The sequence below is a fragment of the Hoplias malabaricus genome, chromosome X2 (genome assembly GCF_029633855.1).
Source record: "Hoplias malabaricus isolate fHopMal1 chromosome X2, fHopMal1.hap1, whole genome shotgun sequence".
Lineage (NCBI taxonomy): Eukaryota > Metazoa > Chordata > Actinopteri > Characiformes > Erythrinidae > Hoplias > Hoplias malabaricus.
The window spans coordinates 28,522,151-28,547,150 of NC_089819.1; the positions used below are offsets into that span (position 1 = coordinate 28,522,151).

General features: G+C 44.9%; 1 protein-coding gene across 1 annotated transcript in view; it reads right to left on the bottom strand.

Annotated features, from left to right (window-relative positions):
* LOC136677302 (transmembrane protein 132C-like) overlaps window positions 1–25,000 on the bottom strand; it is a 356,167-nt gene that overhangs the window by 147,742 nt on the left and 183,425 nt on the right. Inside the window, exons 2-3 of the mRNA XM_066654805.1 lie at window positions 11,691–12,111; window positions 10,882–11,331 (exon numbers count right to left, since the gene is read on the bottom strand). Coding sequence (XP_066510902.1) covers window positions 10,882–11,331; window positions 11,691–12,111 — 871 coding nt within the window. The remainder of the gene's footprint in view (window positions 1–10,881; window positions 11,332–11,690; window positions 12,112–25,000) is intronic.

A 25,000-nucleotide genomic window follows, 5' to 3' on the forward strand; every position in this document is an offset into this window, starting at 1 on the left:
TTGCCCTGTGAAGGACTGGTGCCCCCTCCAGGGTGTGTTCCTGCCTTGCACCCAATGATTCCAGGTAGGCTCCAGACCAACCACGACCCTGAACTGGATAAGGGTTACAGATAATGAATGAATGAATGGTACTTAGTTTAATATTATAAAATTGAATTTGATCTCAAAGGGATCCGAATGTCCACTCTTCACAGGATCCTCGCAGAGCTCAGCCACACCTCCACAGCTCCATCTGAGAAGCTGCTTGAACCTTCTATTTCCAAATGAATCCCTAACACATGCTGTGATGTTGAGGTCTGGGCTCTGGGGCGATCAGTAAAATAAAACCCTTCTTTGAGAAACTGACAGTGAGGGACAGAGCACAAACAATGTTTTCTAAATGCTGGAAAACTATGAGCTTTCTTTTGATGTGAGTTTTGACATTAAATTAAAGAAGTGGAGGGTTATCTCTGACGTGTGCACAGTGCTGTATGCTGCGGTCTGGAAGTATTTGCGGGTCTTAATTCCATCATCTACATTCTGTCCGTGTGTGAAATAGTCGATGTATTACCAGAGCTCAGATATCCCTCAGTTAGAAAGAGAGAGAGAGAGAGTGTGTGTGTGTGTGTGTGTGTGTGTGTGTGTGTGTGTGTGAGCCTGAGTGACGTTTCCTCTCCGTGGGCTTTGCCCTCTGTGTTAAACAGCTCTGTGTTAAGTGCTGCGCAGATCAGAACAAGACGAGACGAGAAATAAAAGCAGCTTTAGAGCAGCTCCGAGCTGTTCATGACCCCACATCACTGCTGTAGTTTAACATAATCACACACACACACACACACACACACACACACACACACACACACACAATAAGATTATCCTGGAGTTTGATGGCAGATCAGACCAACTCCAAGCAACGGCTACAGAGTAGAGTCACACACACACACACACACACACACACACACACACACACACACATGCACACACACTGGATTTGTCACCAGGGTTTGACTGATATATCATTTCATCAATAAAATCCATCAATATTAAAGGCCATATTCAAAGGCCTTTATTTAAATTTATTTAAACAGACTTCTCTTCTGTTTGTGTTCATTCAGAAACACTGCATTTTTTAAAGTGAAGCGGTGTGTGTGAGTAAGAAGCGACTGTATCTTTTAAAGTGGAGCGGTGTGTGTGAGTAAGAAGCGACTGTATCTTTTAAGGTGGAGCGGTGTGTGTGAGTAAGAAGCGACTGTATCTTTTAATGTGGAGCGGTGTGTGTGAGTAAGAAGCGACTGTATCTTTTAAGGTGGAGCGGTGTGTGTGAGAAAGAAGCGACTGTATCTTTTAAGGTGGAGCGGTGTGTGTGAGTAAGAAGCAACTGTATTTTTTAAGGTGGAGCGGTGTGTGTGAGTAAGAAGTGACTTTGTCTTTTAAGGTGGAGCGGTGTGTGTGAGTAAGAAGCGACTGTATCTTTTAATGTGGAGCGGTGTGTGTGAGTAAGAAGCGACTGTATCTTGTTGGTGTCTGAAGTGTAAATTGTCTGTAAGTGTTTATTCACTGTTTGAATTCCCACAGAAACTCTTGTGTAACTCTAGCTGTTTAGTTTTGTAGCACTTTTTCTCCGTGTTTACGTTCATGCAGTTAGCGCTCTCCTGAATTTAGAGGCAGTTCCACCTTAAGTAATGTAATTATAACAGCAAAAATAAGTCAGTGTTACCCCCCTATGGAGCAAGAATAGAGCAACATCACAGCCTCCAGGTGATGTTTCCCGGCTGTGGCTGAGTGCACTAACTTTGTTTCCTATTTACAGAACCAGGGCTGCATACAAGCACTGGACCTTTTTCCAGAGCAAGCAGCAAGAGCAACAAATGGCAAAAATACATTCTCTGAAGTTTGGACATTGTGTCAACACAGACTGAATGTTCCTGGTGTAATATACACGGTCAGATATGGGCAGAGGCCAGAGCTGTTACTGTCCAGAGAAGGGTTTGGACACAAGAGAAAAAGGACTCTGGGAACCCAACATCCCCTGTACGTCCAACAGCAGACGCACTTCTGACGCTGATAACGTGAGGTGAGAAACAGGGTTTGTGTGTTTAATGAAAGAGTTTAAGAAGTGTAAGATATAAGAAGTAATCATAACTTCAGTCAGGAAAGCTCCAACACACACACACACACACACACGTATATACATACAAACCCACTCCTGCACACAAACACAATTTAAAACTGTTTTTGTTTCTTAAGCAAAAAAGGGGAGAAATGGAAAACCATAAACACAGCTCCATTTTCAGAACGAATGTCTCTCAGGGGATTATGGGGGTTGGAGTTTTTTGTCCCAAGGGATTGTGGGGGTTTGAGTTCTTCCCTCAAAGATCCATCACGGCTCTTAACCACCACTAATGTCTCTCTCACTGCATCCTTCCAAATGAATATTTCAGAGAGGATAATGAGACAGAAAGGGGGAGACACACACAGAGAGAGAGAGAGAGAGAGAGAGAGAGAGAGAGAGAGACAGAGAATGTCCTCTTGAGCGTGAGGACGCATAAAAATTACGGCTCTCCTGGAGAGTGACGTGAACCGACACAAACCCAAAGTCAAGGCCACATAATCCCAACAAGGCCACGCCCACTCTTTTTGCATGTTCCCGCCCATCTCATTACTGTTTGGTTGGAGTAATTTGCATTTCCCTGCCCCTGGAATCTGTGTTCACCACCCGTCTCGTGTGCGATGTTTGTGGTATGGATGGCAGGTAGTGGTAGGATGTGGATGCTGAATGTGGGGGCTAGACAGCGCCCTCTGCAGGCAGTGGGCAGTAAGACAGCTTCGTAAGAAATAAGACTCATTGTTATCCTTTGTGTTACAGCAATTACTATTATTATTATTATTATTATTATTACTATTATTTAATAAAAATCAGGGACAGCACGGTGGAGCAGCAGGTAGTGTCTCTGTCACAGCTTCAGGGACCTGGAGGTTGTGGGTTCGAGTCCCGCTCCGGGTGACTGTCTGTGAGGAGTGTGGTGTGTTCTCTCTGTGTCTGTGTGGGTTTCCTCCCGGTGACTGTCTGTGAGGAGTGTGGTGTGTTCTCCCTGTGTCTGCGTGGCTTTCCTCCGGGTGACTGTCTGTGAGGAGTGTGGTGTGTTCTCCCTGTGTCTGCATGGGTTTCCTCCGGGTGACTGTCTGTGAGGAGTGTGGTGTGTTCTCCCTGTGTCTGCGTGGGTTTCCTCCAGGTGACTGTCTGTGAGGAGTGTGGTGTGTTCTCTCTGTGTCTGTGTGGGTTTCCTCCGGGTGACTGTCTGTGAGGAGTGTGGTGTGTTCTCCCTGTGTCTGCGTAGGTTTTCTCCGGGTGACTGTCTGTGAGGAGTGTGGTGTGTTCTCCCTGTGTCTGCGTGGGTTTCCTCCGGGTGACTGTCTGTGAGGAGTGTGGTGTGTTCTCCCTGTGTCTGCGTGGGTTTCCTCCGGGTGACTGTCTGTGAGGAGTGTGGTGTGTTCTCCCTGTGTCTGCGTGGGTTTCCTCCGGGTGACTGTCTGTGAGGAGTGTGGTGTGTTCTCCCTGTGTCTGCGTGGGTTTCCTCTGGGTGACTGTCTGTGAGGAGTGTGGTGTGCCTTGCACCCAGTGATTCTGGGTAGGCTCCGGACCCATCACCGCCCCCGAACTGGATAATGGTTACAGACACACACATACACACACACACACACATTGTCTCCTCCTTCAACATCCACAGCTGAGGTGCCCTTTGATAAAGACACATAAGCCCAACTGCTCCCCAGGTGCTGGGACGACTGCACACTGCTCTCTCTCTCTCTCTCTCTCTCTCTCTCTCTCTCTCTGTGTTTGTGTGTGTGTGTGTGTGTTTGATGCCACAGATGGGTAAAATGCCACAGCACAATCTCTTTGTGCAAAGACAAGGAAATGCCACGTTTCCACGTTTCACACCATGGGGAGGGTGTGTGGGGGGTGCACTGTCAAGCTGCACTCAGCCTGTGAGCACAGCGAAGTCGAGTGAAGGGTTTTCTGAGTGTTTGTGCAGTGCAGTTCAGCTCATCACAGCCCGACAGTGCATGCACACACACACACACACACACACACACACACACACACATGTTGATGATAAGAGAGCAAATTTCAGCCACTAGAAAATAAAAATATTAAATAAAAAAATAAAGGTGGTTCTATACAGTTCATAAACACAGCTGGAGCTAACAGCTAACCGCCAGTGGTGGACAGTGATGAAGTAATGTAATGTAATTCGATACTGTACTTAAGCACTTTTTTTGTAGTTTACTCAAGTATTTTTACTTTGGGCGACTTTTCACTTTTAACTCTGCTACATTATGAAAATCTGCTGTTCCTTTTGGTTCATGTGTGAAAAGAAATTACCATAAAATGTCTGAACAAATTTCCCGGCTCCGCACAGCCCTCCATGTGATATACAGCGGCTCTGTTGCTAGGAGATGAACAAACACAGTTGCCGCACTTGTTTATATCAACCGTTGAGTGAATATGAGACTGTCAGTAACCACTGTCAGTTCTTAGAACCGTTATGAATTAACACAGCGATTTGTAGCGGTTAGCATTAGCTTCTACAGTAACTACTATTCATTCTTAAACACAGTTTACGCATCACTCACAACTCACACTGCGGTGGGCTTCAGGGCTTGTTTTTCCCCGATTTCAGACGGTCACATCTCCAGTCAGTGAGCTCCCGCAGCGCCCCCTTCCGGTGGCTCTCTTAAATGCACAAAAATATTTGGCCAATTTCTTAAAGACAGATCAGAAATTTGACACAGCACACACACGTAATAAATACCGTCCACATTTTGAGATGATACCGCCCAACCCTAGTGTTTACTTATCGGATCTGAAGCAGCTGCACATGAGTTAAAGTCACCATGCCCATTGACAAGAGTCCACCAGAGGGGAATAAAATCCCCTCCAATACCCACCACAGTCTGGACAGAGGACAGTGTAACTGTGTTCTCTCAATTATTTTGAGGTGATCTGTGATTAAATCTGATATTTACATATTATTGATCTTAATATTGATCATATTACCAGTATTGATATTAATACTATCACTGATCTAATATTGATACGGATCAGAATCTGATCACAATACTAATGCTAATGCTGATAATCGTATTGACATTGATGTATATTAACACTAAATATATTTTTAATATTACCATCGATACAGATTCTGCTTGATTTAAAGATATTATTATATTAATTGTGGTAATATCATTGACATTAATATTAACACTCTATGTATATCACTGGTACTAACATAAACACTACTGATGTTATTGACCTCTGAGCTTGTTTTTATCGTGTAGAATATTCCATATTAATTTACTTTTAAGAAGAAGGAGAATGAAGTGCTCGGTGACAGAAAGCTGCAGAGAAGCCTTCCTTCCGCTTCACGTATGACACAAAGAAGGAGAGGAAACTTTGTTTTTGTCTTCAGACGGAGCCTGAGGTGTTTCTATATCGAGCTGCATTCAGCAACACACCGAGAGCAAAAAAAAAAACCTCACAAACAGGGAAATAAAATAATAAAAATAAAAATAAAAACACGCTGGCGGAGAGAGATCACCCGCCACGAGCTGGAGACGCCGCCGTTTTGATTTTTTACAATTTCACCACAACGCAGGGGGAGAAATGAAAGCTAGACTTTCCTGTAATGAGATGAGTGTGTGTGTGTGTGTGTGTGTTTCTCATTGCCAGAATCCTCCTCCTGCTATTTTCTGTGAAGGGAAATCGTATGATGAGAATCCAGCGCTGGTTAACAGAAAGCGGGTAGCAGTTCCTATGAGTCCTGCATTCACACAGCTTCAGAAATGCATTATAAGATCTACACAATGCCTTATAACACCTCGCACAGGTCCTCAGCAGCGCTTATAAATCACTGTGATCATTATTTCTAACATCACTGATATCATTTATTCATTTCCAAGGGGGAGTATGGGAGAAAAATAGGAAAAAAGCATTTCTTTTGAATCCTGTATTCATGCAGCTCATATAAACCCTCATGATTCCTGGCATTCTAACACTCACTGATTCTAACACTCACTGACTCTAACACTCACTGATTCTAACACTCACTGATTCTAACACTCACTGACTCTAACACTCACTGACCCTAACACTCACTGATTTTAACACTCACTGACTCTAACACTCACTGACTCTAACACTCACTGATTCTAACAGTCACTGACTCTAAAACTCACTGATTCTAACACTCACTGACTCTAACACTCACTGATTCTAACACTCACTGATTTTAACACTAGCTCACTAACACTCACTGATTCTAACACTAGCTCACTAACACTCACTGATTTTACACTCACTGATTTTAACACTCACTTATTCTAACACTCACTGACTCTAACACTCACTGATTCTAAAACTAGCTCATTAACACTCACTGATTCTAACACTAGCTCACTAACACTCACTGATTTTACACTCACTGATTCTAACACTAGCTCATTAACACTCACTGATTCTAACACTAGCTCACTAACACTCACTGATTTTACACTCACTGACCCTAACACTCACTGATTCTAACACTCACTGACTCTAACACTCACTGATTCTAACACTAGCTCACTAACACTCACTGACCCTAACACTCACTGACCCTAACATTCACTGACTCTAACACTCACTGATTCTAACACTCACTGATTATAACACTCACTGATTTTAACACTCACTGACCCTAACACTCACTGATTCTAACACTCACTGACTCTAACACTCACTGATTTTAACACTCATTGACTCTAACACTCACTGATTCTAACACTCACTGATTCTAACACTAGCTCACTAACACTTACTGATTCTAACACTAGCTCACTAAAACTCACTGATTTTAAGACTCACTGACCCGAACACTCACTGATTCTAACACTCACTGACTCTAACACTCACTGATTCTAACACTTGCTCACTAACACTCACTGACCCTAACATTCACCGACTCTAACACTCACTGACTCTAACACTCACTGATTTTAACACTCACTGATTCTAACACTCACTGATTTTAACACTCACTGACCCTAACACTCACTGATTCTAACACTCACTGACTCTAAAACTCACTGATTCTAACACTCACTGACTCTAATACTCACTTATTTTAACACTCACTGACCCTAACACTCACTGACTCTAACACTCACTGATTCTAACACTCACTGACTCTAACACTCACTGATTCTAACACTCACTGATTCTAACACTAGCTCACTAACACTCACTGATTCTAACACTCACTGATTTTAACACTCACTGATTCTAACACTCAGTGATTTTAACACTCACTGATTCTAACACTCACTGACCCTAACACTCACTGATTCTAACACCCACTGATTCTAACACTAGCTCACTAACACTCACTTATTCTAACACTCGCTCACTAACACACAATTACTCTAACACTCACTGATTCTAACACTAGCTCACTAAACCTCACTGACTCTAATACACACTGATTCTAACACTCACTGATTCTAACACTCACTCACTGATTCTAACACTCACTCACTAGCACTCACTGATTCTAACACTCACTGATTCTAACACTCACTCACTAACACTCACTGACTCTAACACTCACTCACTAACACTACTGATTCTAACACTCACTCACTCACACTCACTGATTCTAACATTCACTAATTCTAACACTCACTCATTCTAACACTCACTGATTCTAACACTCGCTCACTAACACTCACTGATTCTAACACTCGCTCACTAACACTCACTGATTCTAACACTCGCTCAGTAAAACTCACTGATTTTAACACTCACTGATTCTAAGACTCACTGATTCTAACACTCACTCACTAACACCCACTCCTTCACTCAGTAATCTAAAGCTGCAGAGAGAAGTGGTCGTGGAGTCTTTGAGGGTTGTGTGGTCTTTAGTAAAGGTCTGTGCTGAATGAGCCCCATCACTGATCCCGGAGCTGCTGCAGCGGACCACATGGGCCACAGGTGTGGAGTGGAGCACATGCCGGGCTTAGTACTCTGGGAAGGCTGGATGTACATTGCTGTGAGTATTTGATGGCATTCAGCCTTCACATGAACGTCAGTAAGCTCCGGTGAGTTCTGGCACTCCAGCTCATCCCAGAGGTCCATCGCTCTTGAGAACACAGCTCTGTGCTTTACACCAATCTGGTCCACTCTAAGCATTGGTGGTCTTAGGGTCATGTGCAGCTGCACTGTCTCTCTCTCTCCCTCTCTCTCTCTCTCTTTCTCTCTCTTACACTCACTAACTCTCTCTCTCTCTCTTACACTCACTAACTCTCTCTCTCTCTCTCTTCCATTAACACTCACTCTCTCTCTCACACACACACACACTCACTCACTCTCTCTCTCCTGACTCTAATAACGAGCGAATAATGGGTTTTAGTGGTTGAAGTGTCAGAGTTATGATGATGGATGTGAATGCTGTAAATTTTAGCTTTCATTGAACGTCTGAGTGAAGATGAACCTCCAGCTACAGAGCCATACTTTGACTATTATTATTATTATTATTATTATTATTATTATTATTATTATTATTATAAGTATGTGAGATCATGTGATCAGAACTGTAAACACCATAATACTGTTTAACAATGCCTACAAATGGACTACAGCTTTATACCAGCATCGGGCTGTGGAACAGTGGAACTGTGTTCTCTGGAGTGATGGAGTTCCTCTGGTGTGTGGAACAGTGGAACTGTGTTCTCTGGAGTGATGGGGTTCCTCTGGTGTGTGGAACAGTTGAACTGTGTTCTCTGGAGTGATGGAGTTCCTCTGGTGTGTGGAACAGTGGAACTGTGTTCTCTGGAGTGATGGGGTTCCTCTGGTGTGTGGAACAGTTGAACTGTGTTCTCTGGAGTGATGGGGTTCCTCTGGTGTGTGGAACAGTTGAACTGTGTTCTCTGGAGTGATGGAGTTCCTCTGGTGTGTGGAACAGTGGAACTGTGTTCTCTGGAGTAATGGGGTTCCTCTGGTGTGTGGAACAGTGGAACTGTGTTCTCTGGAGTGAGGGGCTTCCTCTGGTGTGTGGAACAGTGGAACTGTGTTCTCTGGAGTGATGGGGTTCCTCTAGTGTGTGGAACAGTGGAACTGTGTTCTCTGGAGTGATGGGGTTCCTCTGGTGTGTGGAACAGTTGAACTGTGTTCTCTGAAGTGATGGAGTTCCTCTGGTGTGTGTAACAGTGGAACTGTGTTCTCTGGAGTGATGGAGATCCTCTGGTGTGTGGAACAGTGGAACTGTGTTCTCTGGAGTGATGGGGCTCCTCTGGTGTGTGGAACAGTGGAACTGTATTCTCTGGAGTGATGGAGCTCCTCTGGTGTGTGGAACAGTGGAACTGTGTTCTCTGGAGTGATGGGGTTCCTCTGGTGTGTGGAACAGTGGAACTGTGTTCTCTGGAGTGATGGGGCTCCTCTGGTGTGTGGAACAGTGGAACTGTGTTCTCTGGAGTGATGGGGCTCCTCTGGTGTGTGGAACAGTGGAACTGTATTCTCTGGAGTGATGGAGTTCCTCTGGTGTGTGGAACAGTGGAACTGTGTTCTCTGGAGTGATGGGGCTCCTCTGGTGTGTGGAACAGTGGAACTGTATTCTCTGGAGTGATGGAGTTCCTCTGGTGTGTGGAACAGTGGAACTGTGTTCTCTGGAGTGATGGAGATCCTCTGGTGTGTGGAACCAGTGGAACTGTATTCTCTGGAGTGATGGAGTTCCTCTGGTGTGTGGAACAGTGGAACTGTGTTCTCTGGAGTGATGGAGTCCCTCTGGTGTGTAGAACAGTGGAACTGTGTTCTCTGGAGCTCTTCGGCTGATCACCTGTGGCTTTCTCACACCATCAGGCATGTGAGAGAATGTAAACATTAATTTACTCATTGTCTACAACCGGTGGAATCACTGGGCACAAGACGGGAACACACCCTGGAGGGGACACCAGTCCTTCACAGGGCTACACACACTCACACATTCACTCTGACACTCACACCTACGGACACTTATGAGTTTCCAATCCACCTACCAACGTGTATTTTTGGAGCGTGGGAGGAAACCGGAGCACCCAGAGGAAACCCACACAGACACAGGGAGAACACACCACACACCTCACAGACAGTCACCCGGAGGAAACCCACGCAGACACAGAGAGAACACACAACACTCCTCACAGACAGTCACCCGGAGGAAACCCACGCAGACACAGAGAGATCACATCACACACCTCACAGACAGTCACCCGGAGGAAACACATGCAGACACAGAGAGAACACACCACACTTCTCACAGACAGTCACCCGGAGGAAACCCACGCAGACACAGAGAGAACACACCACACTCCTCACAGACAGTCACCCAGAGTGGGACTCGAACCCAGAATCTCCAGGACCCTGGAGCTGTGACAGAGACACTACCTGCTGCTCAGGATGTAAACAGTGCTATACAAATAAATCAGACTTGACTCGTAGAAGCTGCTACTGCAGTGAGTGAGCGAATGTGTGTATCAGGGACTGAGTGACAGAGTGAAGGAAAAGTGAGTAAGTGAGTAAATATGAGAGTTAGGGAGGGTAATGCTTGAGTGACTGAAGGAGGGAGTGAGTGACAGAGTGAGTGAAATAGTGTGTGAGTTTGGGAGTGTGAGAGCGTGTGAGTGTCTGAGGGAGGGAGGAAGAGAATCTGTGAATAAAGGAGTGAAAGAGTGAGTGAGTGAGTGACATAGTAAGGGAGAGAGTGTGATGGAGTGAATGATCGCGTGTGAGAGGGTGGATATTGCTTGAGTGACTGAAGGAGGGAGGAGAAGAATATGTGAATAAGGGAGTGAAAGAGTGAATGAGTGAGTGAGTAAGGGATCTGAGAAATGTACCTGAGAGTGAACTGCTCCAAAGTCGCCGATGTGTCCACGAGGATCTGGAAGCTGAGAGTTTGTCCCTGTTTGACCGGAGTGGACGGCGCAATGATGTGGACGTTCCGGTCGAGCTGGAGCCTCCTTCCCTCGAGTTTCCCATCCACCGAGCCCAGGGTCAGCGTCCCAATCCGCTGCGTGTCCCCTTCCTGTGCACTAGCCCCTACGCACTGTTCAGAGAGTGTGTAGTGCAGCTCCACTGTGGGGATGGGAGGTGGCTCCTGGGTCCTCCGGCGAGGAGGAGGGGCCAGAGAGGGAGAGAACCAGGTCCCTGGCACATCCAGCCGCACAACACACACTCCCACGCTGCCCCGCAGGCGACAGGAACCAGACACGACACCCTCTCCGTGATCCCGTACCCCCAAAACACGCACACATGGCAGAGCAGAGTCATCGGGGTCATCGTCCCACCTGGGGAAAAACAAATAATAGATCTCATTAATATCACTGTGGTTCCACCTTAATATCTATAAGTTCAAATTAACATCGCCTCTGTTTTTATTAATATATCTGCAGATTCACATTAATATATCTGTAGTTTCTCAGTTCCACCTTAATATCTCTGTAGTTTCTCATTAATAGCTCTGTAGTGCCTCATTTGTATCCCTGTATTTCCACCTTAACATCTCTGTAGTTTCTCATTAATATATCTGTATTGTCTCATTAATATATGTTAAGTTCCACTTTAACATCTCTGTATTGTCGCATTAATGTCTCTGTTTTGTCTCATTAATGTCTCAAAAGTTTTAAGGGGCTGGAGTGGTCCTCACCTGCGTCCCGCCAGGTAGAAGAGCAGGTAAGCCTGTGGTCGCTCCGCCTTTATTGCCGTGGTAACCAGATGTGCCCTCACTTTCCAGCCGGGCGGCAGGTGTAGCGTGTTGGCGAGGTGTGTGTTGGCGGTGGTTAGCGCCCCCTGCAGGAGCTCTGGGGGGACAGGGGCGTCAGCCGTCAGGTTTCCGTAGCTACAGTTGACGGACAGCAAGGGAGCGGGGCCTGAGGGCTGCTGTAGGAAGAGGGTCTCGCTTCGAGTCTGCAGGCTCCCATTACGCATCACGTCCTGCCCCGCCTCCCGCAGGAAAAAAGAGGCGGAGTCAGTACCCAACAGTTGACAGGAAACAGGGAGATACGTCAGAGAAGATGATGAGAAACGAGGGACCACCTCCATCATCACCCCCGACCTGCTCTCACACACTACAGAGAGAGAGAGAGAGAGAAAGAGAGGGAGAGAGAGAGGGGGAGAGAGAGAGAGTGAGAGACATTAATGTTTAACAGTGGCTCTCTAAGATAAACACTGTGAGATGTGATTACACTGCCCTGTTGGTTTTCTGTCAGTTTTCATCTTGAACAGAGAGGTTCGAGGTGAGTGTGTGTGTGTGTGTGTGTGTGTGTGAGAGAGAGAGAGAGAGAGAGAGAGAGAGAGAGAGAGAGAGAACACCTGTGTGCATGAGTGTGTTTCTAAAGTCTTAATGCATAGCGACCTTTCATACATGCTTTTGTGAATGTGCTGAACTCTACAGTAATTCTGCACAGAGAACACACACACAGACACACACACACACACACACTTGATATTTTCCAGCTGCTATTTACATTGTGTGCAGAGTGAAGATTTCATCAAGACAGGTCTCTGTTCCTAACACAGCCCCCTCACCGCACAGGGCTTGCTAGTGTGTGTGTGTGTGTGTGTGTGTGTGTGTGTGTGGAGGCACTGGGATCCATGAAAATGCTCAGGGTGACGAGGGCAGCTGACGAGCCTGGATTTGCAATTCATTTTACATTTTACATTCTCGTGTTTTTGTCTGTTCTTGTGTTCTTGTCTGTGCTCGTGTTCTTGTCTGTGCTCGTGTTCTTGTCTGTGTTTGTGTTCTTGTCTGTGCTCGTGTTCTTGTCTTTGCTCGTGTTCTTGTCTGTGCTTGTGTTGTTGTCTTTGCTCGTGTTCTTGTCTGTGCTCGTGTTCTTGTCTGTGTTTGTGTTCTTGTCTGTGCTTGTGTTCTTGTCTGTGCTCGTGTTGTTGTCTTTGTACGTGTTCTTGTCTTTGCTCGTGTTCTTGTCTGTGTTTGTGTTCTTGTCTGTGCTCGTGTTCTTGTCTTTGCTCGTGTTCTTGTCTTTGCTCGTGTTGTTGTCTTTGTTTGTGTTCTTGTCTTTGCTCGTGTTTTTGTCTGTGCTCGTGTTGTTGTCTTTGCTCGTGTTCTTGTCTTTGCTCGTGTTCTTGTCTGTGCTCGTGTTCTTGTCTTTGCTCATGTTCTTGTCTTTGCTCGTGTTCTTGTCTGTGCTCGTGTTCTTGTCTGTGTTTGTGTTCTTGTCTGTGCTCGTGTTCTTGTCTGTGCTCGTGTTCTTGTCTTGCTCGTGTTGTTGTCTTTGTTCGTGTTCTTGTCTTTGCTCGTGTTTTTGTCTGTGCTCGTGTTCTTGTCTTTGCTTGTGTTCTTGTCTGTGCTCGTGTTGTTGTCTTTGCTCGTGTTCTTGTCTTAGCTCGTGTTCTTGTCTTTGCTCGTGTTCTTGTCTGTGCTCGTGTTCTTGTCTGTGTTTGTGTTCTTGTCTGTGCTCGTGTTCTTGTCTGTGCTTGTGTTCTTGTCTGTGCTCGTGTTCTTGTCTTTGCTCGTGTTCTTGTCTTTGCTCGTGTTCTTGTCTGTGCTCGTGTTGTTGTCTTTGTTTTCTTGTCTTTGCTCGTGTTTTTGTCTGTGCTCGTGTTGTTGTCTTTGCTCGTGTTCTTGTCTTTGCTCGTGTTCTTGTCTTTGCTCGTGTTCTTGTCTGTGCTCGTGTTCTTGTCTGTGCTTGTGTTCTTGTCTGTGCTCGTGTTCTTCTCTGTTTGTGTTCTTGTCTGTGCTCGTGTTCTCGTGTTCTTGTCTGTGTTTGTGTTCTCAGGTTCTTGTCTGTGTTTGTGTTCTCGTGTTCTTGTCTGTGTTTGTGTTCTCATGTTCTTGTCTGTGATCGTGTTCTTGTCTGTGTTTGTGTTCTCGTGTTCTTGTCTGTGTTTTTGTTCTTGTCTGTGTTTGTGTTCTCGTGTTCTTGTCTGTGTTTGTGTTCTCATGTTCTTGTCTGTGATCGTGTTCTTGTCTGTGTTTGTGTTCTCGTGTTCTTGTCTGTGTTTTTGTTCTTGTCTGTGTTTGTGTTCTCGTGTTCTTGTCTGTGCTTGTGTTCTTGTCTGTGCTCGTGTTCTCGTGTTCTTGTCTGTGTTTGTGTTCTTGTCTGTGTTTGTGTTCTCGTGTTCTTGTCTGTGTTTGTGTTCTCATGTTCTTGTCTGTGTTTGTGTTCTCGTGTTCTTGTCTGTGTTTGTGTTCTCATGTTCTTGTCTGTGTTTGTGTTCTTGTCTGTGTTTGTGTTCTCGTGTTCTTGTCTGTGCTTGTGTTCTTGTCTGTGCTCGTGTTCTTGTCTGTGATCGTGTTCTTGTCTGTGCTCCTGTTCTTGTCTGTGATCGTGTTCCTGTCTGTGCTCCTGTTCATGTCTGTGCTCATGTTCTTGTCTGTGCTCGTGTTCTTGTCTGTGCTCCTGTTCTTGTCTGTGCTCCTGTTCTTGTCTTTGCTCCTGTTCTTGTCTGTGTACACCAGTTGAAAGCAATGGTCCTGCCTTGGGCCTCACATTGTTGTGTGTAATGTGTATATTCCTGTGGCATGAAAAAAGGGGCAGTCTTCCACAGCACTCAAACCTCAGGAATAACCAACAGACAGTTCACAAAAACAGCCTCAAACAAAGGATTTGTCACAAGAGGGTCAATGAGACTTTGAGTCACTGCAGGTGTGAGTATTTGCCAAGGGGCGGAGCCAGGAGGGAGTTAGAGCAGGACTAAACCGGTCCCTGGGTGTAATCTTGTTCTTGTTTCTTTGTTTTCTCCTCGGTTTGGGTTTCGTTTCTCGTCACAGACTGCATCCTGCCTCCCTGTCTGCCTCGAGACGCTCACGAAAGAAGAATTTGCATGTGCGTTTTGCATATCGGCGCTGGAAGTCACGGTGGTGAACTCAGTTGAAAGGAATGAAACTTCTCGCTCCTGAAATCTCGCCGGAAAACAGGAGTGTGACTAGGCTTTCACCCACTGTCGCGCCGGTAATAACCCAGTGTTTTTAAAAGAAAGGCTGAACGTTTCCTCTCTCCTCCAGACTCACACACTCCCTCTGTTCTGGAGTTTCACTTATTTATTTATTTATATATTTATTTATTTTGCTGAGTCAGGCATTTGGCTTCGCGCCGCTTTCAACAAACAAACAGAAGAATCATCACAAACCTCAACAAGCTGACTGGAATGTGTTGGGACTATCTTCCATCGCTTCTTTATTTCATCTCCCCTCTGTATTACTGAGTGTGTGTGTGTGTGTGGGGGGGGGGGGGGGGAGCAAAGTCAAGGTGTGAAAATATAATGAAGTTTGGAGTGGCGCTGAGCCTCATGATGACGGCTTAACCACACAATAATCCCTTCAGAGGGAGAGAGAGAAGGAGGGAGAGAGAAATAGAGAGACAGGGAGACAGAGAGAGAGAGAGAGAGAGAGAGAGAGAGAGAGAGAGAGAGTACCCTGTCAGCAATCTACTCTAAATATCCCACACATACAGAGAGTTGTCCCCAAACAAAAACAAAGGCCACAGAAGTGTGGTGGCTCTGAGAATAAATGATGAATGAACTCTTCTTCGTTGGTGTCTCACACTCTAACACTTTGCACTCGACACTTAGCCCCTCAGCTGCTGTTGCTTTTCCATTAGCGGACCCCCCGAAACAACAAATTACAACTACATATCTTCGAGAGGACACAGCGCGCTCCTGAACACCACAAACCACTGATGTGTCCAGAAGCAAAGGCTGCAGCCCAGGTAGTCTGCACTATACACCTGTTAGCCTAGGTGTCAAATGCAGCACTACGTCTGACCCAGAGGAATTTCTCATTTCTCAGAAGTGTCTCATTGATGTCTCACGAGATGTAATGGTGATTCTCCTAAAAATGCTCAGAAGAAATACCTGTGATTCTCATGTCTGGGCTCTGAGCGCTGGTGAGAAACATTGGTGCTGTCTTTAGTTCAGTGGCAGATAAACAGGAGTGTTATTATCTCAGCACTGAGCCCAGGGTGAGACAGCACTGAGACCTCCACTCAAACTCCAGAGGAGACATATGGGACACTCCTGGACTCTCTCAGGACACACATCTGAGCAACAGGAAAAGACTAAACACAGCACACACAAACACACACACATACATGTTAACAAGACAACACCACACACACACACAAACACACGCATGCTAACAAGACTAAACAACACACACACATACATGTTAACAAGACAACACTACACACACATACACATACTAATAAGACTAAATACTATCAAACACAGGCACATGCTAAGACCACCACACACACACATGCACACAATCACACACACGTGCCAACAAGATAACACCACACACATATGCTAATGACTAAGACTAAACACCAAACACACACACACACTTGCTAATGAGGCTAAATACCACACACACACACATGGTAATGAGGCTAAACACCACCACACATACATACACACATGCTAATGAGGCTAAACACCACACACACACACATGCTAATGTGGTTATACACCACACATGCACACGTGCTAACAGCCACATCATGAAATAGCTGTTATACTGAGACCCAGTGGCCTGGAGGTGTCATAAATTCTTGGGGGACCCTCTCTAAGAAGCATAAAAAGAATTTGATTCCTTTAAAAATAGGAACCCATCCTTTGTTGCAGTGTAACGCTAACCCTATCCACTGAGAGGCGCTAATCCAAAACCAGGTGTAGTACAGAGTGCAGGAGTGGATGGATGGTGCAGGAGATGGATGAGGTTGAAGACCCTGTGGAGTGTGGATATGAGGGATGTGCGCTATAAAGCAAGACGTGAGGCTAACGAAGGCGACAGGCTCAAAGAGACCCGTCAGTTTGGCACACAGACGCATTTTTTACGGCCCTCTCGGGGCGAGGAGACCACTATAACTCCCCACACTTCTGCTCCAACGCAGATTCGCTCCACTCTCCAGACCCAAGGCTGACCCCACCCTCCACAACTCAGGTGCTTACAGACGTCTGCTCACACACTGCGTCCAAACACAGACACAGTGCTTAGAGTGGGTGAATTATCAGTGACTTCATCCCATATAATGAGCTCTGGAGCAGCTGCACATAAGTCGAAGGTCACCATGCCTGATTTCAAGTGTCCGTCAGAGGACTATAAAGCCTTGGGCGCATATAAAACATGTGGACAGTTTACTGGTTGGAACACTTTTGGCAGTGACTGACCACCGCACACTGAGAACACTCCAGAAGACACTGATTTAGAGACACACTGACCAAAACATTCTGCCCATCACAATCAGAGTCATACGTTTCATTCCAGTGTCGTGGGATACAATGAAAAATAGATAGAAACTAATACTGCAATAGAAGAAATACAGAGGAAGGCTGAGTTCCCAATTGTCTATTGGGTAAATCAACGTATTCGGTTTTCTGTTTCTAATTCTGTGGTATAAACAAAGAACAACACAGACACAAAACCAAAACATTAAACACAAAACATGATGCAAAACAATAGATTTTGAGATATTTGTCTAAAATGAAGAAAACTCATTTCTTTCTCAGTCCGTCGACACAGGGCAGATTTGGCTGTGAAATATCCCACATTATTCTCAGAGTAAGACTGTCCAACCACTCTCTGCACAGTGAGAACGGGCCAAAAAAAGTCTGAAAGTATTTTGAAAGAGTCGACTCTCTGTTTTTTATTTTAAAAATGAAATAACTTCACAACCCTGTTACATGAGGCAGATGCTGCTCATGTCAGTCACCTGGAGGAAACCTACGCAGACACAGGGAGAACACACCACACTCCTCTCAGACAGTCAACCAATAGGAAACCTACGCAGACACAGAGAGAACACACCACACTCCTCGCAGACAGTCACCCAGAGGAAACCCACACAGACACAGAGAGAACACACCACATTCCTCACAGACAGTCACCCGGAGGAAACCCACACAGACACAGGGAGAACACACCACACTCCTCACAGACAGTCACCCGGAGGAAACCCACGCAGACACAGAGAGAACACACCACACTCTTCACAGACAGTCACCCGGAGGAAACACACGCAGACACAGGGAGAACACACCACACTCCTCACAGACAGTCACCCAGAGGAAACCCACGCAGACACAGAGAGAACACACCACACTCCTCACAGACAGTCACCCGGAGGAAACCCACGCAGACACAGAGAGAACACACCACACTCCTCACAGACAGTCACCTGGAGCAGGACTTGAACCCACAACCTCCAGGACCCTGGAGCTGTGACGGAGACACTACCTGCTGCTCCACCGTGACGCCTTTAATGCACAGTACTATTTATTACTTAAACATATACAGTTATGTTTACAGTCATTATTTAGAAGGACAACTATCTGTTTTTTTTCCATGAAGCAGGAGAATTTCCCACTCAGCATTTCTGCTCTCAAATCCTTATATTGACAACTTCTCCTGCTTTTAACCTTAATTTCAAGACTCGCTGCCTGACATTAGCCCCTCGCCACAGGGGGCACTGTAACCACGTCATCAGCGCTATTCCCTTCAGTGGTTTTAATCTTGTGGCAGATTGGTGGACATGTTTCCCCATGTTTCTCAGCTCTCAGTGCAGCACTGTAAACCCAGCAGCTCCACTCATTAAAGGCCTGCTTCTGCTCAAAGGCTCTGCAGTGTTTATGAAGTCTCAGGAAGCCAGGATTCACCTGCACAACTCTGGAAGTCTTTACATCTGGGAACTGTTCACATTCTGAGATTTCTCTCCCAGATTTCAGAGTTTCTGTGGCAACGGCCTCAATTTCCCACTACGATCTCGGAAAACAAACACTGATGTGCCGTGAATCTGCGGTAAAACCGCTCCTGCTGGGTTTATCCTGGGCAAACAACACAGAGAACACTTCAGTAACACACACACACACACACACACAGTTTCTTTCACACGTCCACAGCCAACGAAATTTCCAACATTGTAGGTGAAAAAAATAAATAAATACTTGAACTGTCCACAGGTCTAAGACACTGTGTGTGTGTGTGTGTGAGTGACTGTGTGTGTGTGTGTGTGACTGGGTGAGTGTGTGTGTGACTGGGTGTTTGTGTGAGTGACTGGGTGACTGTGTGTGTGTGTGTGTGTGTGTGTGTGTGAGTGTGTGTGTGTGACTATGTGGGAAGGGTAGGCTGTGAACCCACCACAACCCTGATCAGTATGAAGTGGTTCAAGAAGATGAATGAATGAACGAATGACACAATGCTAAAGTCACAGCTCCACAGATGAAGATGTGTGTGTTTGTGGTAATGAGGCTGAAACATAGCTGTGTGTTTTCTGCAGGTTTGGCTAATTTTTAGTTTGGCTTTTGTCTCCTGGCACCGTGTGGCATCAGCAGCTGTTCACTACAGCGTCCAAACCACACGACCTTGCAGCAAGTTCACACACACACACACACTGGGGCCAGCACATTAGTACATTTTATTGAATTATATTACTGTTTACTCACTGTGGACCCAGCGTGTATAATCTCTACAGAAAAGCATGAAATGAAACGGGACACGCTGGAGCAGCTGCACATGAGATTACAGTCACCATTCCCAGTGGCGAAGTGGTAGGTCAGAGGAGTACAACCCCACCCCACCCCCAGCACTGTGTTCTCTGGGGTGACTGCAATAAACACCCAGAGACAAACTCCTGATTATTGCACTTTGTTTCAGATTAAACTCAGGACAAGATTTTGGCCAGAACGTAATTAAAGGAGCAGTCTGTAACACTGTTAAAACAAGCACTTAATAGGAGTATTACACTCCATGTTCAAAACAGTGGAGATATATGTGTGTGCCTCTCTTTCTCCTCCCCAGATTCAAAGCTCATTCGGGTTGCCAGATTGAGGATAACTGAACCCACACAAGTTCAAAATCCTCAGAGTGTAACAGCTAAAAAGAAATGTGCCATAATCTATTCACACAGAAAAGTGTACATCATTTCACTAAAACATCTGTTTTTCCTGAATTTACCAGCTTCATATAAGACACTCCTTTTCCACATTAAATACTTCAGTAGACGTGGATGTTATCTTCCTTATTGGTTTATCCCTTCCACCTTAAATGTCTATTAGGAGGCAGATGTTAGCTTTTGATTCCAATTTTCATATTCAAACAGTTCCACCTTAAATAGGGCACTCTGCTAATGTTAGTTTTTGAAACACAAGCCTATTTCCTCAATTTATTCATTTCCTTAACACACACTACACAGATACATCCCTTAATCTGCTCCTATTACTCACTTTTATCCGTCGGAAACACACAAGCCTTGGAGTTTACACCTTGGATCCACACATGTGTCTGTGCTTTTATAGTTTTTTCAGAAATGACTTGCCGTTACGTGTTCAGGAGAGAATCAGCCAAATCTGCGTCCCTCTTGTAGTCCTCCTGGGCTCTAAGCTGCCTCCAACTTTCAAACACATCGCCTGTGTTTCTTCTCGCTTTACGAGAGTCTTTTTAGTTCTTGTAGAACCTACTGTGATCTCCATTCATTTACTCACTGTTTGTGTCTGCTATTGTGTGTCATACCTGGCAACCCATGGTGTGTAAACCTTACTGTGATTGGACAGAGGGTGGGGTCACAGGCTGAAACACCAACAGAGCACCGCTCCGGAACGATTCCTAAATCTCTGATGACAAATTTTGGTCATTTCATGATTTTGTACAATACATATATTACAGATCGCTCCTTTAAATAAACAAATAAATAAATATGAGCCCATTTTAACAATGATTGGGATTCCATCACCCACCCACACACACACACACATACACACACACACAAAGCTCTGAAAAGTCTGAAATTATGATTTACAGCACTCAGTCTAACCCACATATCTCTTTCTCTCTCTCTCTCTCTCTCCCTCTCTCTCTCTCTCTCTCTCTCTCTGTCTGTCTGTCTGTCTGTCTGTCTCTCTCTCTCTCTCTCTCTCTCTCTCTCTGGGTTAATCGCTATCTCTCCTCCAGCTGGAGGATCCGGTGACCTCTGACCGCGGCCGTAATGGAGGCTAACAGCAATACAATCCATCACCAAAAATCTCATATTCCACAACACACACACACACACACACACACACACACACTACTATCCATCTCTCCAACTCGCCATATATCTGTACGCTGCAAAAAAAATGGAGCTCTTATTCAGTGAAATCATCTTAAATCGAGTCAGTATCGACTCTCACATTTCTCATTAGAGGATGTTGGAGGAAGATTATTAATTCACTTACTCACTCATACACTCACATACCCACTAATGCTCTAACATACTCAATCACTTACTCACATATTTACTCACTCACTCACATACTCATTCATTCACTCACATGCATAGACTCACATATTCACTCATATACTCACACTCACATACTCATTCACATATTCATTCACTCAATAATCACTCATTCACTCACATACTAACTCACACTCACATACTCATACACTCAACTAATACACTCACATACTCATGCATGCACTCACATACTCAATGATTTCCTCACATATTTACTCTCTTACTCACATACTCATTCACCCACATATGCATAGACTCACATACTCACTCATACACTCACATATTCACTAATTCACTCACATACTCATACACTCTCAAACTCACATCAATTTATTCGGTCTGACTTCCGGGTTGCGAGAGATACGCTGGCACGTTTGGCTGCCGCTTCTCCCCCGGTGACAAAGTTTGTAAAAGTTTTAAAGTTTGTATTCGGTTTTTCTGCCCGCTGTGTGCAAAAGTGCTGTGGAACCCAACACACTATCGAACTTTGTACTGGATTTACTGTAATATGAGCCTTGGATTTCTCCTTGTGGCTCTGAGCTCTCTTAGAGTTTAGCGTCCGTGACTGTGCTTAACATCTGCAGCGAGAGCACTTGTGTCCCCCGTGCTATGTGGATTATTTCGGGATTATTTCTCTGGCTTCTCCTGGGCTGTTACGGCTGCAACTTCCATTGTGGCCTTATCATGACGACAAGGAGGATAAGGTACTCTTTTGGTGAACTTTTTACGCTCCGAAATGCACAGTGTAAAACTCCTGCTCCTCTATTGATCCATCGTCACCTTGGTATTTTGCGACGACCTAAATATTGTCATCGGGGTCTTGGTCGGACATATAACTACTATCAGCACCCCAACAATATTCCCTCGCTGTGGTCATCGTGTCGCCGTAAATCTTCCCAGGCGACGGCAGGCTCAACTGATCACGCAAATAACCGGAACCTGTGTTACGTGTCTACAACATCTCTACACGCTCCGAGCACTGATCATAATCTTAAATGTGCTCTGTTTAATGTTCGTTCCTTAAATAATAAGGCAACGTTTGTCGCTGATATTATCCAGTTTCAATCCCAAATATGACATCGTTTGAGTGTTTGGCGCTGTTGGTCTCTGCTGTTAAACCTGTATTGGTTCTGCTTATCTATCGCCCCCCAAAAACCTCATCTGTTTTTGTGGCAGAGTTTTCTGAGCTAATCTTCACACTTATTCCTGTTTATTCTGATCTGTTGCTGCTTGGTGACTTTAATATTCATATCAATTCTAGTAACTGTTTGTTTGCTAAAGAATTTCTTAATGTTTTACAGAGCTTTGACATTTCTCAGCACGTTGATTTCCCTACACATAACAAGGGCCACACCTTGGACACTGTTTGCTCTCTGGGTAAAACCCCTTTTAATGTGAGAGGCATTGATCTGTGTGTATCTGACCATAAAGCTGTGTTCTTTGACTTTCCACTATCATGTCAACTGCGAGGGCAGCATCAATCACGCCAGTTTACATTCCGGAGCGTTAAAAATATCAGTCCTCCTGCTGTTATGGAGATGCTCAGTCAGAGCCCGGTACCTGATTGCTTAGATCCTGATTTGTTAGTGACCACTATGACGAAACATTGTCACATATTTTAAACCACCTGGCACCTCTAAGAACACGCTTGGTTACATTTTCTCAGCCTGCTCCCTGGTACACTGCTGAGCTGCGCCAGCTGAAAGCTATTGGTCGCCAGCTTGAACGACTCTCAAACAGAACTGGCCTGACTGTGCATGCCCTTGCTTACAGTGATCATGTATTGTTTTATAAGAAAAAACTACAGGAAGCTAAAACACTCTATTATTCTGATGTTATTCTTGGTGCCCACAGTAACCCTAGAGCTCTCTTTTATACTGTTAATAAGCTTTTGAGCCCTGTGAAAAGTTTCCCTATGGTTCCTTCAGCTGAACTCTGCTCTCGGTTCATGGACTTCTTCAATCATAAAATACTTCCAATTTACTCTCAGTTCCAGCCCACTGCAACCAGGCTAAACATTCCACAACTATCTCCTCAGTTCAGCAGCAGCTATTTTTCCACCTTCAATACTGTAAACCAACAGCTTGTTTCACAGATTATTAATTTCTCAAAGGCAACTTCATGTCAATTAGACCCTTTTCCTACACAGCAGGTGAAAGCCTGTTCTCCATTCATCTGTCCTCTCATTACCAAAATTATCAATGCTTCACTTAGTTCAGGAATGGTCCCAGCTTCTTTGAAACTGGCAGCTATTACTCCAGTTCTCAAGAAGCCTGGCTTAGATCCTGAGAACCTCGCAAATGATAGGCCCATCTCTAATCTCCCTTTCCTTGCTAAACTGTTGGAGCAAACAGTAGCTGCTCAGTTAACAGAACATATTCAATCATGTGATCTGTTTGAGGTCTTCCAATCAGGTTTTAGGAGGAATCACAGCACTGAAACTGCTCTTGTTAGGGTTGTCAATGACTTGCTGATGTCAGCTGACCAAGGACTGCTGAGTCTTCTTGTCCTGTTGGACCTTACTGCAGCCTTTGATACAGTGTGTCATAGCCTTTTACTAACTCGGCTCAAAAACATGGTTGGCGTAACTGGTACTGCATTAGCCTGGTTTAAATCGTATCTTTCTGGTAGGCAGCAGTTTGTTTCATTGGGAAGTTTTCGATCTGACACATGCTCCTTGTCACATGGTGTCCCCCAGGGCTCTGTTCTTGGGCCCCTGCTTTTTATTTTGTACATCCTTCCTCTTGGTGACATCATTAGACATCATGGGCTGCAGTTTCACTGTTTTGCTGATGATGTCCAGATATATATTTGTACAAAACCTTCCCACAGCTTGCCACCTAGTGCCTTGCTGGAATGCTTAACTGATGTGAGGGCTTGGATGATCGAGAACTTCCTGAGCTTAAATAATAAAAAATCTGAAGCCATCATAATTGCTTCTCCTGCAACAGTTAGGAGGCTTGGTGACACTACTGTTTGTATCCCTGGTTTTGTTGTCTCTACCTCATTACTAGTGAGAAATCTCGGAGTAATGTTTGATTCTACATTATCGTTTGACTCACATATTAACAACACATGTAGGACAGCCTTCTATCATCTTAAAAATATCTCTAGGATTCGCCCTTTTCTCTCTCTCACTGCTGCCGAGACCATAGTCCATGCATTTGTCACTTCTAGACTTGACTACTGCAATGCTCTGTTGTGTGGCCTCCCTGCTCTGGGCTTTGAGTAGGTTGCAGTATGTCCAGAACTCTGCTGCTAGGGTGCTGACCCATACAAGATCTTGGGAGCATATTACTCCAGTCCTAAGTCGTCTTCATTGGCTTCCAGTGAAGTACCGAATACAGTACAAATTGCTTGTGTTGGTGTTTAAATCCTTGCATGACCTTGCCCCCTTCCTACCTAAGTAGTATACTGAAACCATACTCTCCAGTGCGCACTCTTCGGTCCTCAAGCCTCCATTTGCTTGAGGTCCCACATTTTAAGCTAAGCACCTCTGGAAATAGAGCATTTTGTGTTGCGGGTCCAAAGCTGTGGAATAGTCTTCCTGACGAACTGCGGGCTTGTTCATCTGTAGATATTTTTAAAACCAGACTAAAAAAATCATCTTTTTAAACTAGCATATGGATGATACTATGTATATGTCTCTATGGTCATTTTATGTTTGTATGTGCATTTACCTTTTATTGACTTTCTTCTTCTTTGTTTAACTTTTTATTTTCAT